Below are 24,975 nucleotides of genomic sequence, written 5' to 3'. Positions count from 1 at the left end.
CTTCCATGAAATTGACAAGATACTCACCCTGAGCAACAATACAGACTGTGACTTAACTGAAAACACAGAGTCCCAGTGTTGCCGTTTTGAGGAACGACGAAGAACTGTGGTAGTATAGAATACATAAGACGACACAGAATACATACGTTAGACTTACCGCCCAGTGTTTTGCGAATGACAGCTTTACAAACTAAAAGGCATAAAGAGATATTGGTTTTTAGTGAACCTTCGGTCGAAGACAGATTTTTTCTTCGCAACGATCGTATTGAATATCGAATGAAAGTGTCCTGATACAGGTGTCCGAGACCAGGTTTGCAGCGCTGACAGTGAGTTATCTTGGTGTTAGACGTGAAGTAAACGCTACGTATAGGTTCCCTCAGAACATTTTTATTAACCGCAAATATGTCAAATGTAAACATACTTTTCAGGAGCAGTGTATATTTTTTGAGTTTTCAAAGAAGTGTCAACAATGTCACTTCCCCGCCGAAAATCAGTAAATTGGGGAAGAGTATAAGCGCGAATCTCGTACGTTGTTTCTTGTAAACGTACTTGAGAAAGATGTCGCCGCTGATACAGAGCGCGTGGATGAAAAAAAAAAAGTTCAATTTCAACCTATAAATTGGTCCAGACGATTTTGTATAAAAATGACCTTTTTACGTAACGTTCCATAAAAAACATCTGTCCAAAAAATAGGAGTTTTGTAGCAAATGTTACGCGAAGGAGTCTCAAGCGAACTAGGTGACCTCGTGTGAACCTAGTGACACGTTTAGCAATAAACAGACCTAAACTTAAAATCGATATCCCCGATCTCTATAAAATATTAAGAAAAACTCTTGTCCAAAAAATGATTACCACACGATGATACCAATGATACCAAAGTTTAATAAGACTTAAAAATAAAACAGAATTAATAATTATAGTTGATATTAAGCACGGATAATACTATAACCCTTAAACTAGAACACAAGAAAAATGGAAAGTCAGCAAAAAAGATGTATGTCCTATAGATGGTGAAATACGTGAAGTTGAGTGGCAGCCGAATCCACCGGTGGACGCATATAATTTACTATAGTTAAAAACAAAAATTCGGTCGGTTTAAGTGAGGGTGTACATTGGAGTGTGTGCATCTATAAGGATTGTTCTAGTGAGGTAGATTATCTTAAAATGCTTTTTATGAACAATGCTTGCATACCGATTCCTAAACTTGTGTAATCTTTACGCTAGCTCGGTCTAGACAAAGTGACTACTAGCGTGTTTTCGGTGGTGTAGTACAATTTAAACTTTCGCCTGACCCATACTCGAAACCTACATTCAGTTGCTCTTGTCGCATTGCACTTGGAGAAATTCTTTACCGTATGTTACTTCAGAAATAGTTCTTCCAAACGTTTTTTTTTCCCTACAGACCAGGTATTCAGAAATTTTACTTCGAATAATGATAGTGGTGGTACGTGCATCTGTGATAAGTTTTTTTTTTTTCGTTGTCAGGTCCATCGTGTTAGGTATGCATAAGGAACTTCATTGTTTACTGTGGTAACGTAGGTGCTGACTGTGTGCATAAACGTGGTTGAGAGATGAGAGTCGTACGGCTTGTAGGTAGTACGGCGTACAGCCTTGCCACGCATATCCACTACGCAGCTAAAAGAGATATGACGTGTATGCACAAAAGCATGGAACAGCGCTTGCCATAATAGCGATAGAGTGGACTGAAAATACGAAAAACCAGATGATGGGAAACAGGAAGGGATATGAAGATGGAAGTTAGCACTGAAAATGGCCTGTTTGTGGGTGAAGTGTTGCCCACACAGATACGTGGCCAGCCTCATAGTGTTTGTGAGTACGGTGTATAAGTAGACGGTAAGTTTTCCGACCCGATGCGGGCGACAGTAGCGGGCGACAGTAGTTAGGGTTAGGGCTGCTGGTAGTAGTGCTCGAGGCCAGGTAAGATCCGCTAATTTGATTTGGCTAATGCGACCTCAAGAGGGCCGGTCTGGCGGTAACTTGCTGCCTCTTTGAGGAAACACACTAACGCCAGTGCAATGGCTGGCCCTCTACTTCCGTGGTGTACCTCATCTAGTGAGCTAGTGCGTCTCTGCAAGCCGCCTGCTGCTGCAAACGCTTCGCGTTCTCTACTGTCGTTAACTGGAAGGACCCAAGGGAAAAGTTCCGTGTTGTGCTAGGACAATTGAACGGGTGACGGCAACTGTGCGGCCGAGGCGCCTAGTCCACACCCAAACCATAATAGGATAACCCGTCAGAACCGAAACAACGTGACGAGGGACTGGTCAATGAACGTAAACCCGTTTTCGTATTTACTTTACGATGCTTCGTGTAACAATCCTATGGTCTTTTTAAATAGCTTGTAATACCTTATAGGCGAATGCCCTTTAGATGTTTTCAATAGAGACACACGAGACGCTAATTGTTTCACTTACTTCCTCTAAAAATATTTACTTACTTCAGTGACCTTGACGAGGAAGTCTTTAGTTTTTTTTTTATTTCGCAAATACAATTAATAGAATACCTGGTACAAAATAGCTTCTATTCATATTTTATACTCAAAACAGGCGCCTTGTCTTCATTGCTAATGCGGGTTGCGCGTATGTCCTCAGCGGGCCTGACGAGGGTGCTCGTGGATTCGATGTTCAGTATTCGTGGACTAATTGAGCGACAGTCTGACACGCTCTTTTTGTCCCTATAAACTCAAAATCAGCTCTACCGAAGACGTCTTAAAATGTTCATTCATAACACAGTTGTTAATACTGACAAAAATATGGAGGGTTGCGTTTACTGGTACTTAATAAAAAGCACAATATCTTAGTTACGATAAGTCACCCCACAGCTTAACTCAGCACTAATATAAAGCAGTGCTGAACCAAATTCGCTATTGTGAATAGGCTTCAGCCTGTACACCGACCGTACTCAAGAATTGTACATTTCGCATAGCTCGAAATGCTTTTGAACAGAATAAGATTTCAACGCATAAACCCGAATAGGTTCGTCCACAGCTGCCATATACATGGAAGGTATGGTACGATGCTGCACAGTTTGCCTTCTGGCTCAAGTGTGTATAATTTTTCATTAGACTGTAGTTAGAGAATGCTAAGGCATATTTATCTCTGCTATAATACGGCTCTGAGTGTACGTAGGTCTGTTATGACGAAAACAGCAAATTAGTGTCATCATGTGATATAAACCCTGATCCTTTTTTAGGCATTCTGGGTAGAAATATAAGGTTGAGTAGTTCTAATGACCCATTAGAAAGTTATATCGGGCACTATATTTAACCAGCAATGAATACGGGCTTTCGGCCTACAGTTGTTTTAAGTACAGGAAAAGCATTGGCTCCATATGGTCGTAGCATATGTACAGCAAATGTTATTCAGAGAGTGAAACTAGGCAGCCTCGATCTACTTCTATAACACCCCTCGTCTATGACAGCTGAATAAATACTTCTTTTACTTCTATAAAATATTTAATTAATAGAACTAATAACTGATTGAAGTATCGTTGATACTTAAAGATAACATATTGATATTGTAAAAATCACAACTTAGATGCCACGCTATATTTACTACACTATGACGTCTACCATATATATGTATACCAATTTGCTTTATCATTTCACTTTATGGAAGGTGCAACGTCGATAAATAGTACTCTCAATCTGTCCAGAATCTTTAATCGAACATTTTCTAAATAGTTCCACTAACGTCAGCGATTATAAATAAAATTCTATATTAACGGCTCTTACTTTGTCGCCTTTTATTTGGGTGGAATAACTGTTGTGTCTGCCCATACAAAAGCTGGCGCATCGTCAAATTACACACCTAGACTGGATCTGTATCAGATTGTAAAGGTATCAACCGGAGCGCTAATCTATTAGTGAACTACAATTGAATCCCCTTCGACTACCCGTTTTGTTAGGCGGGCAGTTAGTAAAATCCTTGAATACATTTCCATATGTCCCTTCTTCCCACTGGAATTATCTATATTGGTTGCTACATGCGGTATGTTAGAGACTCGGCAACAAATCAAAAAGGGGAACATTTTAAAAGCGTCATAACATCAAGGAAAACATCGAATCCAGAAGTATAGTGTTTTGTACCACCGAATGCATTAGCTCCTCGTGCTATCTCGACGAACATTGAAGGTGTTTTGGGTATATTAGGGTTCCATTGACGGCGGAACAGGGAAAGAGAGTCGTGAGGGAGAGAAAGATCATGCTTACTGGGAACAAGATTTCTGGGAAGACTAGCCGGTTATCGGCAGCGACGCATCTACGGCCGTGGATAATGGGCTGGGTGTAGATAAGTCGGCATTATTCACTGGTTCGTGTGTCAGTCGACTGATTAGCAGGGAAGGGTGAGGGCGGGCGACGGCGACTCGAGAGATAATGGTGGTACAATGAACGAAGAGCAGGAAGAATTGGATGGATTGGGACGGCCAAAGGAACCAGAAAAGCCTGAAGTCGGAAAAAGCGTTTGGAGCATCGTCGGTTTTCTCGGCTAACGCTGTTTTGCGACGTATGCCTACGTTTTTCTACTAAAGACCTTACTTACTTATTCATCCAGTTCATGCTTGCAGACGAGATGGCAGGCTCAAATGGGATTGTGGCATGGGGCACTGGTTCATGTTGAATCTGGATCTCTGGATTCTATCCAGAGAACGTATGAGGACGTTTGCGCCTATATGCAGGTGAGCCAGTAACTGCAGAAAAAGAACTCTGACTGTAAAAAGCATAAATAGTATTTTGTTGCAGAGGATGTTGAAGTTGGTGTTAGTTTCAATTTGATCTGTTTAAATGTTGTTCTGCTAAGGGAAGCAAATACACAAGTATTTACGTGTTTGTTTTATCTAGCGCCACAGCGCCAAGTAATTTCGCGCACAGCTGAATTGATTTTAAAACACGTATTTTAGGACAACATGGGGACGCATTTTTTATTTCTGCTTCAGTTTGGCAGAATTTCCCTGTCCTGCCTGCAGCTGACTTATATCCAAACTTGATTCATCCAATAACGCATTAGGGAGGAAATAAAATGTTTTGCTTATTAACACATTCAAACTATCACAAACAGGCTATATGCAGAGCTGGGTCCAGATGTGCGCAACAGCGTGCTACGATAATGAAAATAGTTGATTATTTGCGTGAACCGGAGCACCCTTTAATAGCGGCGGGACGACAAGCAGGACGTATTCGAGGAGATAGTCCTGGCAAGCTCGGAAAATGAGGAGGCTATACGAATGGATTACTGCCACATGCGTAATCCCACAGCGAATAACAGGAAGAGAGATGCAAACAGGTCGCCTCACGGCTCACTAAAGCTGAAGAGTACACCTGCCGACCCAGCCTAGTTAGTTAAGTAGAACAGCTTAAGTATGATCAGCCGTTCAGGCAAATAACGTTCCGATGGAGTGTGCAGATGTCTTTAGCTAAGTCAACGGTTCTATGGCATCGTTAAAGGGTCTAAAAGAGAAATTCAAGAACCCTCAGTTGACTGTAGGGAACGCCATAACAACAAGCAGAATGAAGATTTACTTCTCGAAAGGAGTATGGAAACGGCTGGAAGAAACACTTAGCGACTACAGGGTTGACTGCGCCTAATCACATAACATCTCTGTACTGCAAATGCAATAAGTTTGCAATATAGCAATAAGCACGCTCGGAGGAGTTTAGGGTCGTGTATTTAGCGGGAAAAATTAAAGAAAACTCTTGATTAGTCACAAACGCTTAATGATCTGACGGCCTTATCGTTAAAGAATAATTTAAGGTCGTGCTCGATCGTCGTACTTATGCGTAAGAGTATTAGTAGTCACCATGGTTTCGAGAAAGACAAAGCACTGATGAAACAATTTTCTGCGCGGCATCAATCTGCCGCAACAGTTATGAAACTGCCCATCGGCTACGGTGCAAGGCGTTGCGACACTGGAAATCGTCGACAATGGGGCGGAGCGAGACCCGGCGCTATTAAATCCACAAGCGTCCGAGAAAACGCTCTATATTGAGACACTGAAAGCAGATGAGACATATACGGGTTTCCTGAGTAACCCTTCAATGGTCATTGAGAACGATACGGATAGAACGGAATTACGGACGACTGATACTCTATATAAAAGAGAAGTAGAACGGGTTGTCGATACCACAAGCGGTCAAGGCCTGTTACACAAAATCTGACTGCCGTGTCGAGCTAACGATAGGGAAGCGTCTATCGTTTCCGACACAAAGCTCTTCTCGCAAGTCAAAGAAGTGCAGGAGAAAAACCATTAGTGCGCAGAGAGTCATCAAGATTAAAATAAAAGACGAACGCACCTTTGGGGCCACCCTCCTATTAACAATTACATCAGGTCGGATGAAATTGGCATAAAGATCAGCCTTGTCACAAAGACCAGAGACGGAGACCTTATTATAAAGGTCCATGAAATAGATTCGGCGGCAAGGCAACCTATACAGACGTAACGCGTAGGGGCGTATGTGGGCGAAGTAGATACACATTAGACGACTCAGCCCACCATAACAGTGGTTTCATATAGTATGAACTTATTTCTGGACGTAGGTAAGGCTGAGGCCGGCCTACAAGCGAGGTTCAATCATTTACCGGCCATGAAATTTCGTGCAGAAAATGCCAGAATAAGGAAAAACGGCCGATGAAATTATGCTGGTACCATACCATGGTTAGCTGCCAAAAGTCTTCTGTCTCAAAGCGAGTACCGCTGAAAAGTTCTGGATTAAATTGCAGATCTGCTTTAATAACCAAAAGTGGGACAATACGCGAAGGATGGCAATAATGATAGGGCAGACGAGATAAAAGGCTTCAAATACAGCGCGTAGCCAAAGACTGCACGCATGCTACGGCTATAGCTATAGATTGGACGATACTGGTATCCTGTGAACTCCATGGTGTATCCGATGTATCGCAGAACATTTGAAGAAATGAGGAATGGTCGAAAACAAACCTCTCCTGCCTTCCAGAAAGCAGCCACACAAGAGGCGCAGCGGCGGAACCGAAAACAGCAGACGAGAAGGTACAGAAAAAACAACAAAGGGTGCCGATCCTAGATAAGCTAGGGTTCAACACGTTCGAAAGAGGCAGGACGATTAGATAGAATGCTTAAGGTCTTACAAGTCGCCCTAACCGCTGTCGGGGGGCGCACGACTTGTCTAGCGAGGTAACCCAAAGGCTAGACATCGACCTCGGACTGAACCAAATCGGGTAGAAGCAAATCAGGTTCTTGATCGACGCGGCGGTTTGGTGAAATAGAGCACAATAACATGTTGGCGAACAGAGGCACTGGGATTGGAAATTAATCTACATAGACAGATATGGATGAAATGGCGGTAATATACACCTGCTACCACTTACCCAACCGAGAAAAAAAGAATTTCGAGCGCGGTTTAGGAGGCTTGACGAAGAAACTAGAAGCGTAGGGGATCACAAAGAAATTTGCCTTACTGGGGCTCCAACTCAAAACTATAGGAAAAGTAGAACCATATACGTTTGTAAAAATACGGTACTTTCAGCAGTGGCTTGCAGAACAATAAACTTGATTCTCATAAGTGATGATCCCTAATCGCCCAAAACAACAAGAAATCGTTCATTGATTTTCTAATCGCATACTAGGGTGTCCTTTTAGCGCTCACATAATGGCAATGGGCCGAAAGAGGGCTGCGCAGAAAAGATCACAGATATTTGATTAACCAAGTGTGCATCGATAAACGAGTTCAACAGCACTTTCTCTCATCTAAGAGAAAGTTGGAGATGTGAGGACTTTACCATAACCAGTTTCAAAATGAGATTTACAGAGGAAGTGGACAAGCTGATGAGATCATTTATTACAATGGTTTAGGTGAGCACTCGTAAACGCTTGTGCAAAGGCGGCACCAAGATCGTCTTAGAAGGTATACCGACGATTAATTTACTGCCGGCATGTTGAGCTTTCAGAGGCTCTCCTTAAGTGAAGTAAGGTAACAAAGCAGAATGAATTAACTAAAGAGAGAGAAAAAGACAAGTTCGAAGTACTGGATAAAATGTTATGAATGAGCTGAAAAAAAAAATTCCTTAACGCTACCGCTATATATGGTCGAAAAGGTTGTCACACATCACCGCCCCAGGCAACTGTTAAGGGAGTCAACAGTGAAACTCGCCAGTGAACGAGGAAGACAGTCGGCGGTCATTTTGATTGAAACAACGAGACTGCCGCTGACATCAGGCAGAGCACTGGGTTCAGATAATGTTTATATTATCGTTTTCACGGTGGTAAGGCTGTGAAAATGCTCATAAAATATTGCCTGTACTATTTAAAGACCTGGTATATCGACTCTTCAAGGACGGCCAGATTCCCGAGGCATCGAAGGAGACGAAACCTATCCTTATATATAACTCCCAAAAAAGGGACGGGTCTGTCAGTCTATCTCAAATATGCCTTCTGAACATCACCGTCAGAATCACAGAAAATTGAATAATTACCAGGCTCGAAACACACATGGCGTTTTATAAAGCGCAAAAAAGTTTCCACAAAGGATTGTATTTTTCGGCGGCTATCAAGGGAGTTTCCAGTAATGCACGTCAAGACAGGCAGAAATAACGAAAGATAAAGTAGTTCGTGGTCCTGATTCTTTCAGATGCAAAACATTACGAACTGAAAGTGATCATGAGGGCCTTGAGGCGCCTGAGGGGAAAGGAATTTTCCGTACCTACGAATACTTACTCCATGGAATTTCGCTTCCGGTGACATCCTCAACATGTCGAGTTTCCCAAAGGGAACCGTGTGTCTAGCCTACGCCAATGCCGTGGCTTTGGCCCTGTTGGCTACTGACGGAAAAAAGACACCCTTCAGGATAGAGCAAACTTTGCACCAACTACAAGAAAGGCTGGGTTGGAAGGAGGCGTTTTATCGCGATTTCACTAAAAAAGAGTAAGGCCATTTACTTAAGCCGAAGAAACGAGTATATCTCTGGTTGCGCGAGAGCCTTATTGAAATTAAGAAAAAGCTGGGTACCTCAGAGTGATTTTCACTTAGGAAAAATCAACAAATGGAATATGCAGCGAGAAAAGCTACAAAAAGAGCTTTAGATTTTGCAAGGCTAATACCCAGGATAGTAGAGCCATCCGAAAGTGTAAGACGACAATCGAATCTGTTGCATTTCACGCCGTCCCTGCACGGACAAACCCGGCTTTCAACAAAAAGAAAAACTACTGCTCTCTTCACAAGGAGTGAGCGCAGTTAACGTAGTCTCAACGAGTCGAGCAATCTCGACAGCGGCCATTTTAGTGGTTGGCAAAATGCCATCATGAAGAAGCAGTGCGCTACCGTACAGGGAGACTGTATCCTACAACAGCACGAAAGGCTAAGTTCCGCAATATGCATCCCAAGACCGACCGAGTCACATGATATGACGAAAAACTCACGTATCACGTCACCCAAATCCTGACGGCCACGGCCAGTTTTAAACGTACATAGTTAAAATTGCGAAAATACAAATGGATACGTGTATCCTTTACGTATCTCGAGAAGAAGATGCGGTCGAACAAGTGATTTCCCATCGCCCAGCATTCAATGCGGCGCGGACGATTTGATGGATCACAGTAGCAGTATGATGGACGAAAGCCAAATAGATTATAGAAAGCGTAATGAGGTCAAAGGCTATAAGTTGCTGGCTTGGCACTCGTCGAGGGTGTCGTGGGGACAGAGGAAGAGCTAGAACATAAGTAGTCGGGAAGTCTTACATTGATTTGAAACAGAGGCGTATGCGGTACTTCACCAACTTATACTCCTCCAATTTCAAAGTAATGTATAAGTTTTTCGAGCCTCGCGGAAGTTCGCCCTGTGGGATACTCAGCAACACGGAAGGGTGAATAGCGCGTTGAAGGCAGGCAGCCGACACTGAAAGCTCACGATGGACAATTCGGGAGAAAATGTCCAGGTACGTCATTCAGTCCGTAAACGAATTTTCCATACCCGTTACAAAAGAAGACCTCTATTATCTATATTGTTGATACCGTAAAACTGGGAAGATCGTGAAATCGACATATCTTGTAGTTCAAAAAAGTCCGCCAACCGTTCGACATAGAAAGAGAACGAACCACAGGCAACAGCACGAAATTATGTAAAACTGCAATAATATTAGGCGGACCACTATACCACGAATGTCAAGCTCTAGAACGGCACTTCTGTAAATTTTACGGCTGTTGATGAAAACACTTTTTGCGGTCATCTTTACATCTAATCCAATATGAAAGATAAGCTACTCTTTAACAGCAGCGCATCGATCTGTCTACTGGATTTTATTCATTTCCTTCTATAGTAAGTTTTTTAGCATGGAACGTAAGTGTGTATGCTACTCAGAACCGAATCGACTGTATCTGGGTAGGCAATATTAACAAGCACGTATAGCGGGCATCATAAATCGGCAGCCGCCTCGGAGGGAATTAACTTTTCTAGCTGGCATTTGTCTAACGTTAAAGGCCAACCGCCACCGATAACCCGAAATAGATGATCTACAAAGGGTCGTTATGCGAAATCTACAGTTCCGACCTATGAAACTTGTCAAAACGAAACTTGATAGGAAAAGTCAAGACGAGCTGACATTTTGATTAGTTTTTTTTTATGAATTCAGTAAAGTTTGCTTCAACCCGTTGCAATACGTTGCTTGGTCTTGACCGAATGTTAAATGCAAATTGTAGCTTTTTCATTTTATTTTACATGTTCTTGCTTTTCTTAGAACCACATATTTCAAATTGTAATACGATGAGCAATTCTAGAGAATAAATAAATGGGCAGAAAACTCTTACAAACCTCATGAGTTATAACGAAAATACATGCGATGAAAGTACAGGCCATAAAAAGAATCAACGCTATCAGTCAACTACCTCGACGTTATATCGCAATTGTCTAACTTTTTACCAGAGGTAAAAAGTAGATGTCACAGAGCCATCTAAAAATATCTTTAATCAATCGTTAGTCCATTGCCCCCGCTAAAAGTATGCGATAACTGCGTTCAACTCACTGATGTGACATAAGCGTTTGACATTATGAGAGAATTTTGTAATTTCAACATATTTTTGAAGTAGCGGGTAGCATACGAATCACTACGCAGATACTGACGGTGAAATAAATCTTCAGTCTACGCAAAACATAATATTATCCATCCTGTGAGATATTGTTGTTAGAGTAATGAGGATTTCCTACATGCCATGCCCCTACACCTAATACGAGCGCCTACCAAGTGGTTGTAGACAATCTCTATTAAGTCACTCACGCTTTTTTGATCATTGAAACAAAATAGAGCCACTGAGATTCTCTGGCAAACTTTGCAAAAATAGACAGACCAATATATAGCTGCTGCTTTCTGTCTGATATGACCTGACGGGACGGGACGGTTTAGTCAAGAAAACAACAATAATAAAGGAAAAAACCCTGTTTTTGAGGTTTGCGTAGTTCGATCGTTAAGGTTACGGTGAGACCATCATTTATTCACAGTGTTAGCATCATTGGTATTTTCCGTTTTTATTGCACAATTGAGCTTCGTTAATTTCGAGTGTTTGGCGTCTGGTATCAACAAATTTTATTTTACCGCTGATGACAGTGATTTGTTACATAGGAATATTCTATACGACGCTCTGAGCCGGATTAATTAACTCTCAAAAATACACAACTGGGATCAATCTGAGTCAAGTTTGCACGAGGCGTATCGTTTGGTCACCGAAGCATTCATAAATACAATATGCCTTCGAATCTTTCGCTCGCTCTTTATCTAGCCAGGCATAAAAAAAACCACAAGACAAATTTGTGGTTATATTTTTTTTGTACTTCACTTACGCACACGCGTACCACCGACCGCGACACTATCAGCAAGCGGAAATTTGTTCGCTACCTTCCTTTTGATCTCACCCTTAGCAGATTTGCAAATTTGAACCAAGTCTGCCTCTTAGCCTTACCACGATCGTTTATTTAAACGCCAGGTTATCTATAACACAGTGTAGTACCAAACAAGTACGGATTATAGTTAGTATGCTTCGGACGCTAACTATCTACACTTCCCTTGTGGGTTATGTGAAATATTATAGAGGTCCAATCCAGATCTGGGTTTTGCCTGCATCTTGCATTTATTTTCGTTTATCTATCGGTAGCATCCCACTAGAGAACCCGTACGAAGATAATCTTTCCACATTAAGACGATCGACAACTGTTTATTCTATATTAGATTTTATAATAGTAAATCGTTGTTTTACATATAAACACCTTAGTTAGTGTGTATAGTACTTATGCTACCTTCCTTTGTATAAACGAAAACATTTGTCAATTCTGCTATTTTTTTTTGGAAGCGGGTTCTTTGAGCGAGACTTTGTGGTTTATTGTAGCGGTCATGCCAAATGATATGAATTAGTTTGTTCGTTCCTATTAAGGCGTTTTCATTCCTGCTTTTCTCTGTCCTGTGAACCTACCGTGCGTCGTCAAATCGGTAATCGTACTGCGATGCTTGACTGCAGTGTAAAATGGGAAAGCGCAAAGAAGTCCATTATATTTGGGAACGAGGCTATAATGACAACCCAACACAGCATTGAACCTAGCCCCATATCATGCCAGACATAAATAGACCCGAAATAAAGACGAAGCTTTTGGAGCTTGGCCAATCAAAAGAGCAAGTTCAGGCAATAGTGGTCCATGCTAACCTCTTTTGTTTTGGATGTGTCTATATTGTTACACTGATAATGTCCAGTTTCTATATGCGTTAAAAAGCTGTTCCACTAATTGGCAAAAGTAGCATACTAGTTTAGGCAACCTTGTACTTGATCTGTATGTCGCACAAAAATGGCTGAACTGTCCTGAATAATATGTTTCGATACTCAAAACAGCACTTTTTTTTTTGTTTTTTTAACTGTGATGTAATATGCATATTAAAGCCAATAATTCCACGTTAATTCAACATTCGATAGGGGAACATTCGAACATCAATTTTTTTACACAGAGTCAAAATGGCTGCTGTATATAAATCGAATAATACGATACATTTGCAGCAATACGTTGGGCAATAATATTTGTCATCTCTAAAGGACATGGCCGTCGCTTATGTTTAGTCCATAGATCCTCCTGTGACGCTTCTCCTTTCTATCAGTCCGTGATGTTACATAATCCTCACATCTTCCTAGTTCAAGAGGTGGATAGCGGCAAGAACAACGACGACGACTGGCCACGTGAATAAAGATGGCGTTCTCCGTGACTTTCCTCTACTCACCCCAGCAAGCGTCGGCTCATTCTGCCTAATGGCCTAACCCAATAGAAGATATGTTTGCGGCGGCGACGGTTGTACGGGCGTTGCCATTCCGTTCCTTGGAAGAGCACGGCCAGTGGACGGAGACACCCGTCATAGAGCATGCCCGAACGATCCACAAGAGAGCCACAAAGCAGCGGCGCGGTAAGGAAGGGATTCATCTGCGACGGATTGTCGACGAAAGGAGAGGCAGGCGGCCGGGCCGGCCAGCCGGTAACCCATGACCGTGCGTACATCGGTTATCTATAGCATGCTTGCCCATAGCAAGCGATAGCCAACAGCACTGGAAAGTACCGCACCAAGGGCCTATAGCCTGTCTGCCTGGAAAGAAGCTTCGGACGAGGTTATCCACGAAGGGTCATATTCTACAAGGCACAAGCAGCATAGAGCAGCAGCAGCAGCAGCCATCGAGAGAAGACGAAACGAGGCTATTTACTCGCTTGTATGTTACACGCTACGGAGCTGTGTGTACGTATAGTGGTCTCATAAATAATAATAGCTTGCATGGTATGGGCTTTACCCGTAGTAGGTCTACCATGATATAGTTACCAGAGCACGAGTAGTCAGTCATTGACTGAGACTGTTAATTGCCATCCCACTAAATGGCCACTCCTAAGCTAACAGCCTGAATATACATGTACACGCATTTCGGTTGGAAGGGATGGACGAGAATCCTGCCGTACATGTGCTAAAGAGTTCGCCGTTGTGAATAAGCAGGGTCTCGATGTCATAGATAAGGAAGCGGTACGTCGTGGCCAACCATGAATCCCGAAGAACAGCGAAGTGTGATGTGGCGTTGAGATGGAAAAATGACTACTTGCAATTTCCTGTGCACGCAGAATATGTATTTACACAGCATAGCAACTGGGCATGCATAATGCAGATTTAACTGGACCACATATTTGCAATACAACACCCTTTTACTATTTCTACGTTGTAACAAAGCGATCCTGTAAACACGCTACAGGGTGTTCTGATATTATTCAATAAAACCATTTGAGTGGTTATAGCAGTCATTGCCGTAGCTATTGCCTATTAAGCAATGCATAAAGATAACATAGCTTTATAGGAACATAGAAACAGGTGTCCCTATTGCAAATATGTTACACATGTGAACAGAAGATTTTCCAAGTGTCAAAAGATTTTTTTCAAACTGTGTGAGCTCGCCCTGTATGAAGCCGCGCTACTGAAATGCCCTTCATTCAGATAATCTAATTATAGCACAAGCGCAATAAGTGTCAGTTGGATTCGTTCTAAAGTTACACTTTTTTTTTTTTGTACGATAAGCACGTAGGATCGCGATCGCCGTTGAAAGACGACCTCTCACAAATCTGGAGCAACCTGTCAGAGGAAAAAGGACAACGACGTGTCCACAGTCAATAGAAAAGGCGAAAAGACAGGACCTATAGCTTATTGTCGAACGGCAAGACCATTGAGCTAAACGAACATAACATAAAAGATATTTACGTGGAGTATTTTTTAGATGGCACAAAGTGGCGCAAGCGATGGCATGGACGAACGGCTAGAAGCCATGTTGAGAGACACTGTCGTGAAGTGCCTTAATAACGAACAAGCAGCAGGCTTGCACTCATCTTGTCTTGAATAATAAGATACTTGTTCCGAACCTTGCCGGACAAAACTGACGCCATTAGACGATATAAGACATTCATAAAAAGAAGCATAACACCATTTAATTATTTCATCAATAAATGTAGTATAACATACGTTGACTTGGGCATCTTAGCGACAAGGAAATAGAGTGGCTTCACTATCGACGTATATGTGTAATGAAATAAGGATGATTTTATCATCCTTTATGCTATATATTTGTTTGCACAAAGACAAGTTTTTCCAACATCCCGATGTTAGCAGGATGTGGAGAGCACACAGATAAGTTATAAAACAACGTGTTAAGGACGTTTACGTAAAACGTTATGACATTTCGGCAAGTGCTCCATGGGCTATGTGCGGATGTTGAGCTCTGGACACATTGTACCCAGTCATTGATCCATTGAACTCCATTAGAGAGCTAACGTCGACAATTTAACAGCCAGATATAAGCCACGCCTATGTATGATTAGACATAGTATTAGACTATAGTCTGCAACAGTACAAAACAACAGATTCGAAATGTAAATCTTACTTCAATAATTATATATACCAAGACTGAACAGACCCATCCAGTCAATTACAACAGTTGTTATTTGTAGTAATATTTAAATTTCTAATTTTTAGGCTCGTCTGAATAACCATTCTTCTGATGCATTTAGGACGTTATTCCTTCAGAAGGTGAAAGTCATTAATCTTTTTTGCTTACATCAAATGTTAAAGTTATTCCACGTAAGATAGTCCGTCGACCATCAAGACTGGCCATCCTTCGCGACGACCTCCTCGTTTTCGTTTCGTCTGCCGGTGCTGCCGCTGAGCCGTGAGGGTTTTGTTTTTCTTTTTTATCAAAGATCGCGACAACATCGGCGACAATATAGAACAAATTTATGTTGATAAGCTTCAGGGACACCAGAGGAAGGGCTCTTGCTCCACATCTAGCTGACCCGCTTTTCAGTTTTTCTCACATTCTGTTACCATACTGCAGTTCTCTGGTAGAGTAAACGGGGGTAGAAAAGCGGCTTGCTCAACGATCCTGGATTGCCGCCCTTCTCTTGTTAATTGGAGAAGCTAAAAGGTTAAGTTGGGTGGAAGAGATACAGGAAAAGAAGCAAAAAGTTCATTAAATAATGGGATATACAAATGGCCGGCGGGCGTGTATACGGTAATGGCATAGAGGATCGGGCGATAAGGATTCATACAAGGACTTAAATATGCTCAGCGGAGCGCTGCTGCTGCTGCTTCTAAAACCTGGTTTACTATGCTATCTATGAACCGTGGTAGCTGACGTTCGGAAGATTAGGGGAAATGTCAAGAAAAGCCAGCCGAATGCAGAACAATGCCTTTGGAACTGTCGTCGCCTGCGACCGCTGTTTCCTTTACCGACACTCGTCGTCCGTTCTTCTTCAACCCTAAAGGACAAGCCCGCGCTGTTTTTATAGATTTCACCCCCTGTTTCTCGTACCAAGTACCCTAACAGCTTCCTGGATATGCCTACGGTGCGCAAGGCAGAGCCGTGTCCTTAGCTTTTTTACTTATACATGTAGTGGTCTGTATACAAAAAGATAACGATTGGGATTTGTTGAAGGAGTACCGCAAAGAAGGAAGCGCTGTACGTTTTCGGACCCAGTCGTCCTCCTTGTCGTCGATGGCTGTGCTGGCACAAAAACAAAATTACGTCTGTGTATTTATTCAGGCGTATGCATCGTTGGCGTGTATAGGTGAGAGGGATTATATAGGAATTTAGTTTGATTAATAATGGCCTGCCACAGTATAGCAGTATAATTGGCTAGGGCTGGCCGATTCGACTTCCGAACAAAGACTTGTGAGGAATTATTCGTGTCGGAGCAAGCAAGTAGGCATATATGTTATATGACGAGATAATGAGTTCTGTGTTGTCATATAATGAAGAAACTAAGTTTTGTAAAGGCGAGTTTATAATTCAATCGTGTCACATAGCAACAGAGCAGCGTAACTAAAAATGACTGATATTGTAATAATAAGACTTAATACTGAGAGCAGAAAAAAATTGTTTTAGAATTGATTCTGGCGCAGCTCGATTTAGTCACCGGTTACTTCAATTTTAATACTATATTCCTGCACACATCTTGTGTGCTACTACTCTATCACCTCAATTATTTCGGTACACCTGTAGTTGAGAGGTATGATAAAAACGTGCCATAGGCCAAAACGAACTTCCTAAACGTTACTATATGGACTATATGGAACGAAACTATATGGATCTCAGATCCATAGAAAATAGAAATAGAAGTACTAAACAAAAAAAAACTTACCTTCATTAGAAATCACAGCTGATTTGTCTCGAAAATGTAAAAGTGACTTGAAATATTATAGCTCTTTTCCGTGATATAAACGCATCAAGTTTATTCAAATCTCAGCGGAGCATCTACACTGAACATTGAGTCCGCGAACGATTTTCTACGTATTAATATAGCGTAGGGTGAGCTTGTGCGAACAAAAGGTGTTCCATTGCTTAAATGCATTTCAAAGCTGGCGGATAGCCACTAGGACAACACTGTAGGAGTGCAGTGCCCAGTCATATCTTAGCTTGACGTTCATTCTACATGAAATGGCCAACTACCATTACTATTTTCATAGTTTACTATAAACAACGAGCGTTCATTTATTTGGTTAGTGATCTGTCAGATTAACAGGTCATAGATTAACGAAGCAGAGCTGGATCTAGTAAGATCCATAAAATATATACTCCATATATCCAAAAAATAGCTGCATATATGTAACAATGATTGCTTGTGTGTATGATGTTTCATGATAACCTCATTATCATCTCGCTGCTTCGAATCACTTTAACCAGTCAAAGGGTAGCATCGTACGCTAGAACTCACTACAGAAGCCCACGATCGCCGTATTCAACGTATCTGCATATCGATGGTACCGGTTTGCGGACGTCACCACTGATACTGCCGTTCTACTCTTACCACTGAAATTAAATGTTTCAAGGTCCATGTACAAAGCAGCTACTAATATGGGCTCTGAGTTCTACATTGAGAACCAGCGTTGGGCATTACATTAGACGACCTACGTCGGCACGAGCATTGCGTCTGCTACAAATATGTAAGATGCGTTACACATGAGTCCCTAAGGAGCTACCACTTCTACTTGAGCTACTAATATCTAATAATAGGATAAGAAGAACAGGAAAAAGGGGTAAACCCTGCAGGATGGGTCGCAGGCATTTGGGAAAGTTTGCGGGTTCCGTGTGTCCTGTCGCTTCTGCTTCGTTCTGCCGCCATTATAATCAGTATCATCATCAACATTTACGCACTTGCACTAGCATGATTACCGCCACCCCAAACGACCTCCCCACAACCGTCACTCCCCGCTACACGTAAATGTGGTCATCCGGCACATTTCAGCTTGGTGCTCGCATCCCGAAGTCGGTTAGTGGAGGAGGACGGGCTTATAGGAGAGGTGTGGCAACTGCCATGGATGGCTATTGTAGGTAGCGATGGCAGCTGAAAGACGCGAGGAGCACTGACAGCAGCGGCGGTAGCAGAAAATAGATAGCTAACCAAATGGGTACTAGTATATGCACAAGGCTGATCGCTTCGATCGCTCGGCTGGCAGTTGCAGCAGAGCAAATGCACGCAATAAAAACATAGCAAACACAATGACCTACTGCTATAACGACCGTTGTCACAGCGAACAATGGCGTCGATGCTGCTGAGACTTATGGTACGATCGCCATCGTAAGCATCTCTACAATGTTTACTTCGGCCGATAGGCCGTTATCACAACAGCGACGGCGGTTCTAAGGTCGAATATAAGCTGATTTCTTTGCTTTGCCCAACACCACATAGCATTAATTTACTTTGTCCTCTTGCTGGTGCCTAGTCGGTTACCTTGCAGGCCCTAGCCGGCCTCCGCCTGCGAAGTGTCTCATCTGAATGATCCTCTCAATTTCCCCATTCGTATAATAGGAAATAGGGTGTGTTTGGATGAAGATACTCGAAAGCATGCTAGATGATTACAGTGAAACTAAGGCAAGGCAAGGCAAGCTGAAACGGGGAAAATCAGCTAAGGAAAAAGATCAATTGTCGTTACGACCAGTGTTCATATTATTTCAGCTGTAATACCAATCAGCGTTGGACTACTTGGTAGGAAGTACTTTATCAATAATTGAATAGCGTACGGTGAATACATTTGTACAGCGTTAAACCTCTACGAACATATGCTACACTATTATCATTATTTTTACTATTATTATTGTTTCACGTTAACTGAAACCAAAAATCATATAAAATATTTAAAAAAAAAAAAAAAAAAACCAAAAATATGCTAAAATAGTTTTCGTAAACCTTCATACACTTAGGCCTTCAGAGAAGATACCTAAAATCCCCCACCGCTTCAACTTTGTCATTCAAGTAGCTTCATCGTGAAGCTCGTAGGTGCAGCAACTTCTTCTGCTGTGCCTCACCTTGATCCGTTATGCTAATGCTGGATGACCGGTGCATCTCTGATAAGCTGCGTGGAACCACGAAAACAGCAAATCTTTAACGAGATTAAAAGCAAGTACGAATCGAGCAACAAACGAGAATAATGATTTTAGAATAGCCATTCCAACATTACAATCGCTCATATTTGCACAAATACGGTGACGTCGCCATCCTTCCCAAACTTATCTCGTAACGTCCCCCAGCTGTCAGCTTTCAGCTCTTTCGTAACCTCCTGGCTATTTGATAGAGGAGTACTATTATAGGCTGGTTCGTCCTCAACACGAGCGCATTTCGGCCGCTAAATCATTCGGTCACAACAATCAGAAGCGTTGCTGTTCAGCTCTATATGAAAATGGGCTATCGATGCCACCTTCCTTACAGCGACGGTACACAGAAGTTCACGGCGGTGTAGTACTTAGTGATCCTTCACTACCTACAGTGAGACAACCATCGGGCGGATACCTGCGATACTTTCTGTCTGCTAGTGGTAACGCTTAAGCCTAAATTGCCCCGATGTTCACGACCACCACTCGAAAGCTATACGCCCAGCCGATGTTCCCTTTGAAGTTAAAGCCTCGACAAAAAGATATTCGCCCACTAATGAGCGGATGACAGAATCATTCAACTAGCTCAGAAAGGATCAGATCGAAAATGAAGCATTTCAGTCGGTTGCTGTTCAGTCGCTTTGTACTGATAAAAGTCGGACGAGTTAGGGACAACTAAAAAACGTGGAACTACTAGTACGCTTTCCGTTTTCGACATTCTGCCGGCGCTGCCAACACCGACTACCGCCCTGCTCCTGCTTGTACTGCCATTTTCGACGAATGTAGGAGCCATCAAATTTAGGAGCATAGCGACGACAAGGAAAGCAGCTGCAGAGACTATGGCGACGTCTGGCACTGCAAGCACAATGAAACGACGCCAGCGGACGAAACGGGAAGATCGCAAAAAGGAGACACGGGCCGAGCCGTAGGGGCTGTATAGAACGAACGAAAAGAAGAAGCCTATTTCGAGTAGAAATGTAAGCAACGTATGGTTGTCAAGACCAAGAACAACTGTCTGGCAATATCTTGTACAGTAGTACCAACCGTAATAGTGGCAATGACAGCAGCCGTTGCATTACGCTCGTGGGGGTAGTTGCACCCGTTCCGAGTATAGATAGCAAAAAAAGGCAGCCAGGGGGAGGCGCGTGTGATAAATAGAGATCATTTCTATCACAACACAACTCTGTCGTCTGTATCATTACGGGACTGCAAGACATATGTGAGTGACGTTTATAGAAAATCGTCATGTGTCTGTGAGGCGGGTACCTATAATAACAAAATGTGATTGGCAATCGTCGCTGTGTAAAACTTGCTTCCGTCATTAACACCAGCCGGTCATTACCTTTCTTAATCTGGACAAAGCAATTTTGATATACAACGGTTTCTGTGTGAGCTTCGAAAGTTTCTTGTTGGATGGAGTAATCAAGCATAGTTCCTGGGTAAGCAACTCAGGCTGGTTGTGGTCGCTAAGAGAAAGCTTGTATCCTTAGGACTGTCAGGCGTGACTAACAATGAAAACTCGCGGGCACGCCAAAGTTTCATATGTTATGGCACATAGGCGGTTAGATTTACTCAAATTCGTGCTGCTCTATTTTCAAGGGTAAAAAAAACCTCATGTTTGTTTATCAATCGCTTCCTTTTGAATGACCCTTTGTCTGCTACGTTCATATAGCGCAAACGTTCTTTGACAGATACGTAACTGGTCTTATAAGGGAATAGCTATGCCAGACAAATATAGTGATAAGCAGAAAAAAAAGTTGTACTGACTGATTCCATGAATCACATAATGAAGTACGCCGAAAGGAGAATTCAGATCGTAGGCGATCAGTGACGTAGGTATTTACATTCGGATATGCTGTTTGCCGTTCAAGCGATCTTAGGTAAAATTAATTCGCAAGACGTACATAGTAAACTGTGCGTTACGTCGCAGCGTTTGACCTTATGGGGCCCACTTCTAACCACTATTGACGCCGTTGGTGGAGCCCCCATTCACAGATGAATTTTTATCTTCTGGTGGTCTGTTGCGCTTGGAGATAGCATCATTCTTGCACGTGTCACCCATCGCCGCAAATACGCGACAGCTATACCTGTATTTGCAAATATTCATAACGTACTACTGAACGCTACGTGGCGAGCAAAGCTTTACGGCAGCTCCAATGACCAACAGCACATATCAAAATGACGGACATATCTGTGCAAAACTTAGGTCGTCAAAAACCTTGATCTTTCGTACATATGCGAGCTGGCAATTCGTTTAAAAGACAATATTATATCAAGTTGAGATTAACTTCTCTCTTCTAGTTAACATGTATCTGAAGCATTGTATAACACCTCATTGTCATTGAACAGCTACATATGATGGCTGCAGCTAATCTACTTGTTATTATATATATATATATATATAATCGTTAGAAACGAACATGTTAAAACTATTTGACATTAATTACTGTGATTCCTCTGGAGGACATTTACAACTGAATTCGAATTAATGTCGTTATTGCAGTGACTCAGATATTTGTATCCATTACACAACATGATTCGCCTGATACAAATGCGATCTGAAAGAAGAAAATCTTAATTATGCGCTTTATTTAAATGTATATAAATGCTGCACAACTCACAGAAGTAAAATTCGCCGATCCAAAATTTAACCTAAAAGTTTTTGTTAGTACAGATAATGCATTAAGATATTTGGTTTAATTTCACCGGTAGTAGATAGTAGTCGTACCCCCCAAAAAAAAACGGCTGTATATTGGAAGCGAATTTTACAGGAAGCAATTGAAAACTTACGTCCATCAGCGTTTTGGGTTAAGGTTGAGCTGGTTGAGGTGTGTCAAATAGGCTATGAGGTAGCAACTGTACTAGAGACTGATGTTGGTAGTGTCGGAGAAATCAGTGCGCAAACAATGTAAGATCAGGCTGATAGTGCGCAGGCTGTGGCGAAAACGAGCCTCCTGCCTGCCTGCGTCGGCCGCTGTCCGGCCTGCCTGGCTGTATAACGCATTTCCAGCTGTGGCCACAATCTCGTGCAACTCCCTCTCGGCCTACATCACTATACGCCGGAATTAGATCAGAGATGATGACTTCGCTGGCTAGCTGCATAACGTACGCGCACTAAGAAGAGTCTCCAAGCTGGGACTTAGTAGCCGAGCCTGAAACAAGTTAGGATCTGGGCATGCAGAGCTTGCTCCACGTCGAAGGCTTTCGACGGGCCGCTGTGACTAGTAACGAAGAACAGAGTGACGGCGTCTAGTTGTGGCACACAACCAAACTCGCGACCAAATAGCTGATAGCATCGCCGCCATCACCATTCCTAGCAACTTGTGCGACAGAACGCACTCTGACGTCTAACGAGCGAAGTGATGAATTGGGACAACTGCGATAGAAAAGTTGTTTTCCCTTTGTGCGCGGACTGCGTGTACTGGTGAAGGCTATCATAGTTCCAATTGTTAGTGGGCACCATTGCCGGCTGTAAAAACGTTAGCCTCAACATCTCGTTGTCAGGCCAACTGTAATAGAAAAGACATCGTCCTGACCTGAATCTGCCTCAAAGACAGCATAAGCTTTATCTATGGGGAATCGTGCAGGCCACGGATGCACATCGTGTCTTAATTGGTGGTCTTATTATTCGTATTGTTACTATGTAATCCCGAGATTTCATATTAGCAGTGGCCAGTCTGACTGGATAGTTCTTGTGCGTGCTCGTTTGAGATTATAAGTTTCAGATAAGCTTTTGCTTATGAATGTTACGTCGCAGTGTCACGAGGACTTGTAGTTTGACGTAGTTTTAAAAACTACGTCAAAGGAAAGAACAACTACGGCAAAGAACTATATAGCGCAACATCGCTAGCAAGCCAAAACAAACCACAGGGAGCTCATGGCCCGCCGAGTTGTTCATCCAATACTTCGCCTATTATTTTTTCTCTCTTCCTTCTGCTACGCTAACCGCACCCTTCACAATGGACCTGCGCCATCCATTGGACGGTGGTAAGCGGTGGTGCTAAAAATAACAATTTGTGAAAGATCGAGGTATCTCTCCATATTTCCTCTTTGTTAAAGACAGTAGGCTTCGCGAAGGCGTAGCACATAGTCAAATAAGCACAAGTTTGCAATTCGAAGCACAGCGCAGATCAGGCATACGCTACAAATTAACATAAGCCAAACGCGTGTATTGAGGAGTACGCGTGGTACGGTCGAGTGTCGCATGTACGCCTTCAGGACATTCAATATTCTCTCTGTTTGCCGTAGCCGTATTCCTAGAAGAGATTGGAATAAACTGACCCTCTAAATAAGACGTATTTACAATAAAGCTGCAGGTTCGATTAACGAAGTTTTACTAGATCATTTTGAAAATCGAAGACCAATAGTGTATCGAGTACATCACGAAGTATTAGTAAAGTTAACTTTTAAAGTTGACCCTAGGAAGGCAGCATAATTCTAAGCTAGAAATCAAGCCCAATCGCTCGAAAGGCGGAGAAAACAGGGTCAAAAAACGAGGTACATCTAATCGATTCTTAAAAACTCGTTAGCTTTCGTGCGCTGGCATCATCATCATCATGATTATAACTGGGCCGAAATTCCCAAAAAATAAATATAAATGAACATTTATACCTTTGAATTTTTGCGTTGTTTAAATACATCATCATGTAATACCTGTCATAATGCTCCCTGCACGAATTATATTTAGATAGATGGGTCAAACGCTATATAATTACGCTAACTGGCTACTATGAGCTGCAGCGACAGTTCGTGCAAAAATTATTTGTCGTTCAGTTTCTGAATTGATAATCCATATTCCCACGACAAATATAACAAGCGGCTAAAAAAGATTCTATATTCGTTATATATTAACAACCAAATAGAAGCTAAGGACAACTAACTGTTTTAAGGAGATAAAAATACTCTGCTGGAAGCGGAAACTATTCTTGAAGTAATGATTATTAGGTAACGTTAACGAGGTTAGACGCTGTTGACTTTTGTAAGGGAATTAGAGCATTAGGCAAAAAAAAAAAAACAAGCTGACCTTCCGTTATCGAATCGATTTAGGCTGAGACGGTATTTCAAATTATAGGGGCGAAATGAGTGCACTTGATGCATGAAACCCCTCTACTGTGAGCATCGATTTGTCGAAAGTGGGAAAAAAATCTGTGAGTATAAATATTTTGCACTGCAAAAAGTCAGCAGTCGCGGAGAACGAGGCTATTCAACGGGTCATCAGCATTTAACTGAAGACAGCGCCTGTTACGTTCACCACAGTTATGTCAGGTATGGACCTATATAAGGTGAAGTATGCTACATATAGCTTCTATATTGATATGTCGATGTTATTGTAAGAAATCAGATTATAACAAGAAAATACGAGAGGCAAACATTTTATTTGCCGCCCCCGAGAGATCAAAGTTCAAATCTTTGTAGTTGTTTTTTCATGGTGAAATTGCATACGGGATGCGGTTTGCTGTTTTTATAACATGTAAATCATAATAAACTTAGTCGTACAGCCTAGTCAACACGTTATGTTCATTTGTTGAGCGTTCTTTGTCGTACGCTTTTTTGCATTTTTTTTTTTTTTTTTTTTTTTTTT

The 24,975-nt window shown here is 42.1% G+C and overlaps 1 protein-coding gene and 1 long non-coding RNA gene across 2 annotated transcripts in view; both read left to right on the top strand.

Annotated features, from left to right (window-relative positions):
• The window catches only part of LOC111264880 (uncharacterized), a 153,115-nt gene that overhangs the window by 60,128 nt on the left and 68,012 nt on the right, over positions 1-24,975 (top strand). The gene's annotated exons all lie outside the window — the stretch shown is intronic.
• The window catches only part of LOC111264876 (acyl-CoA-binding domain-containing protein 4), a 1,670-nt gene continuing 840 nt past the window's right edge, over positions 24,146-24,975 (top strand). Inside the window, exon 1 of the mRNA XM_022841117.2 lies at positions 24,146-24,659. Coding sequence (XP_022696852.1) covers positions 24,653-24,659 — 7 coding nt within the window. The 5' untranslated portion in view covers positions 24,146-24,652. The remainder of the gene's footprint in view (positions 24,660-24,975) is intronic.

The sequence above is a fragment of the Varroa jacobsoni genome, unplaced genomic scaffold (genome assembly GCF_002532875.2).
Source record: "Varroa jacobsoni isolate VJ856 unplaced genomic scaffold, vjacob_1.0 scaffold_909, whole genome shotgun sequence".
Lineage (NCBI taxonomy): Eukaryota > Metazoa > Arthropoda > Arachnida > Mesostigmata > Varroidae > Varroa > Varroa jacobsoni.
This window is presented reverse-complemented; position numbering and strand designations above follow the sequence as displayed.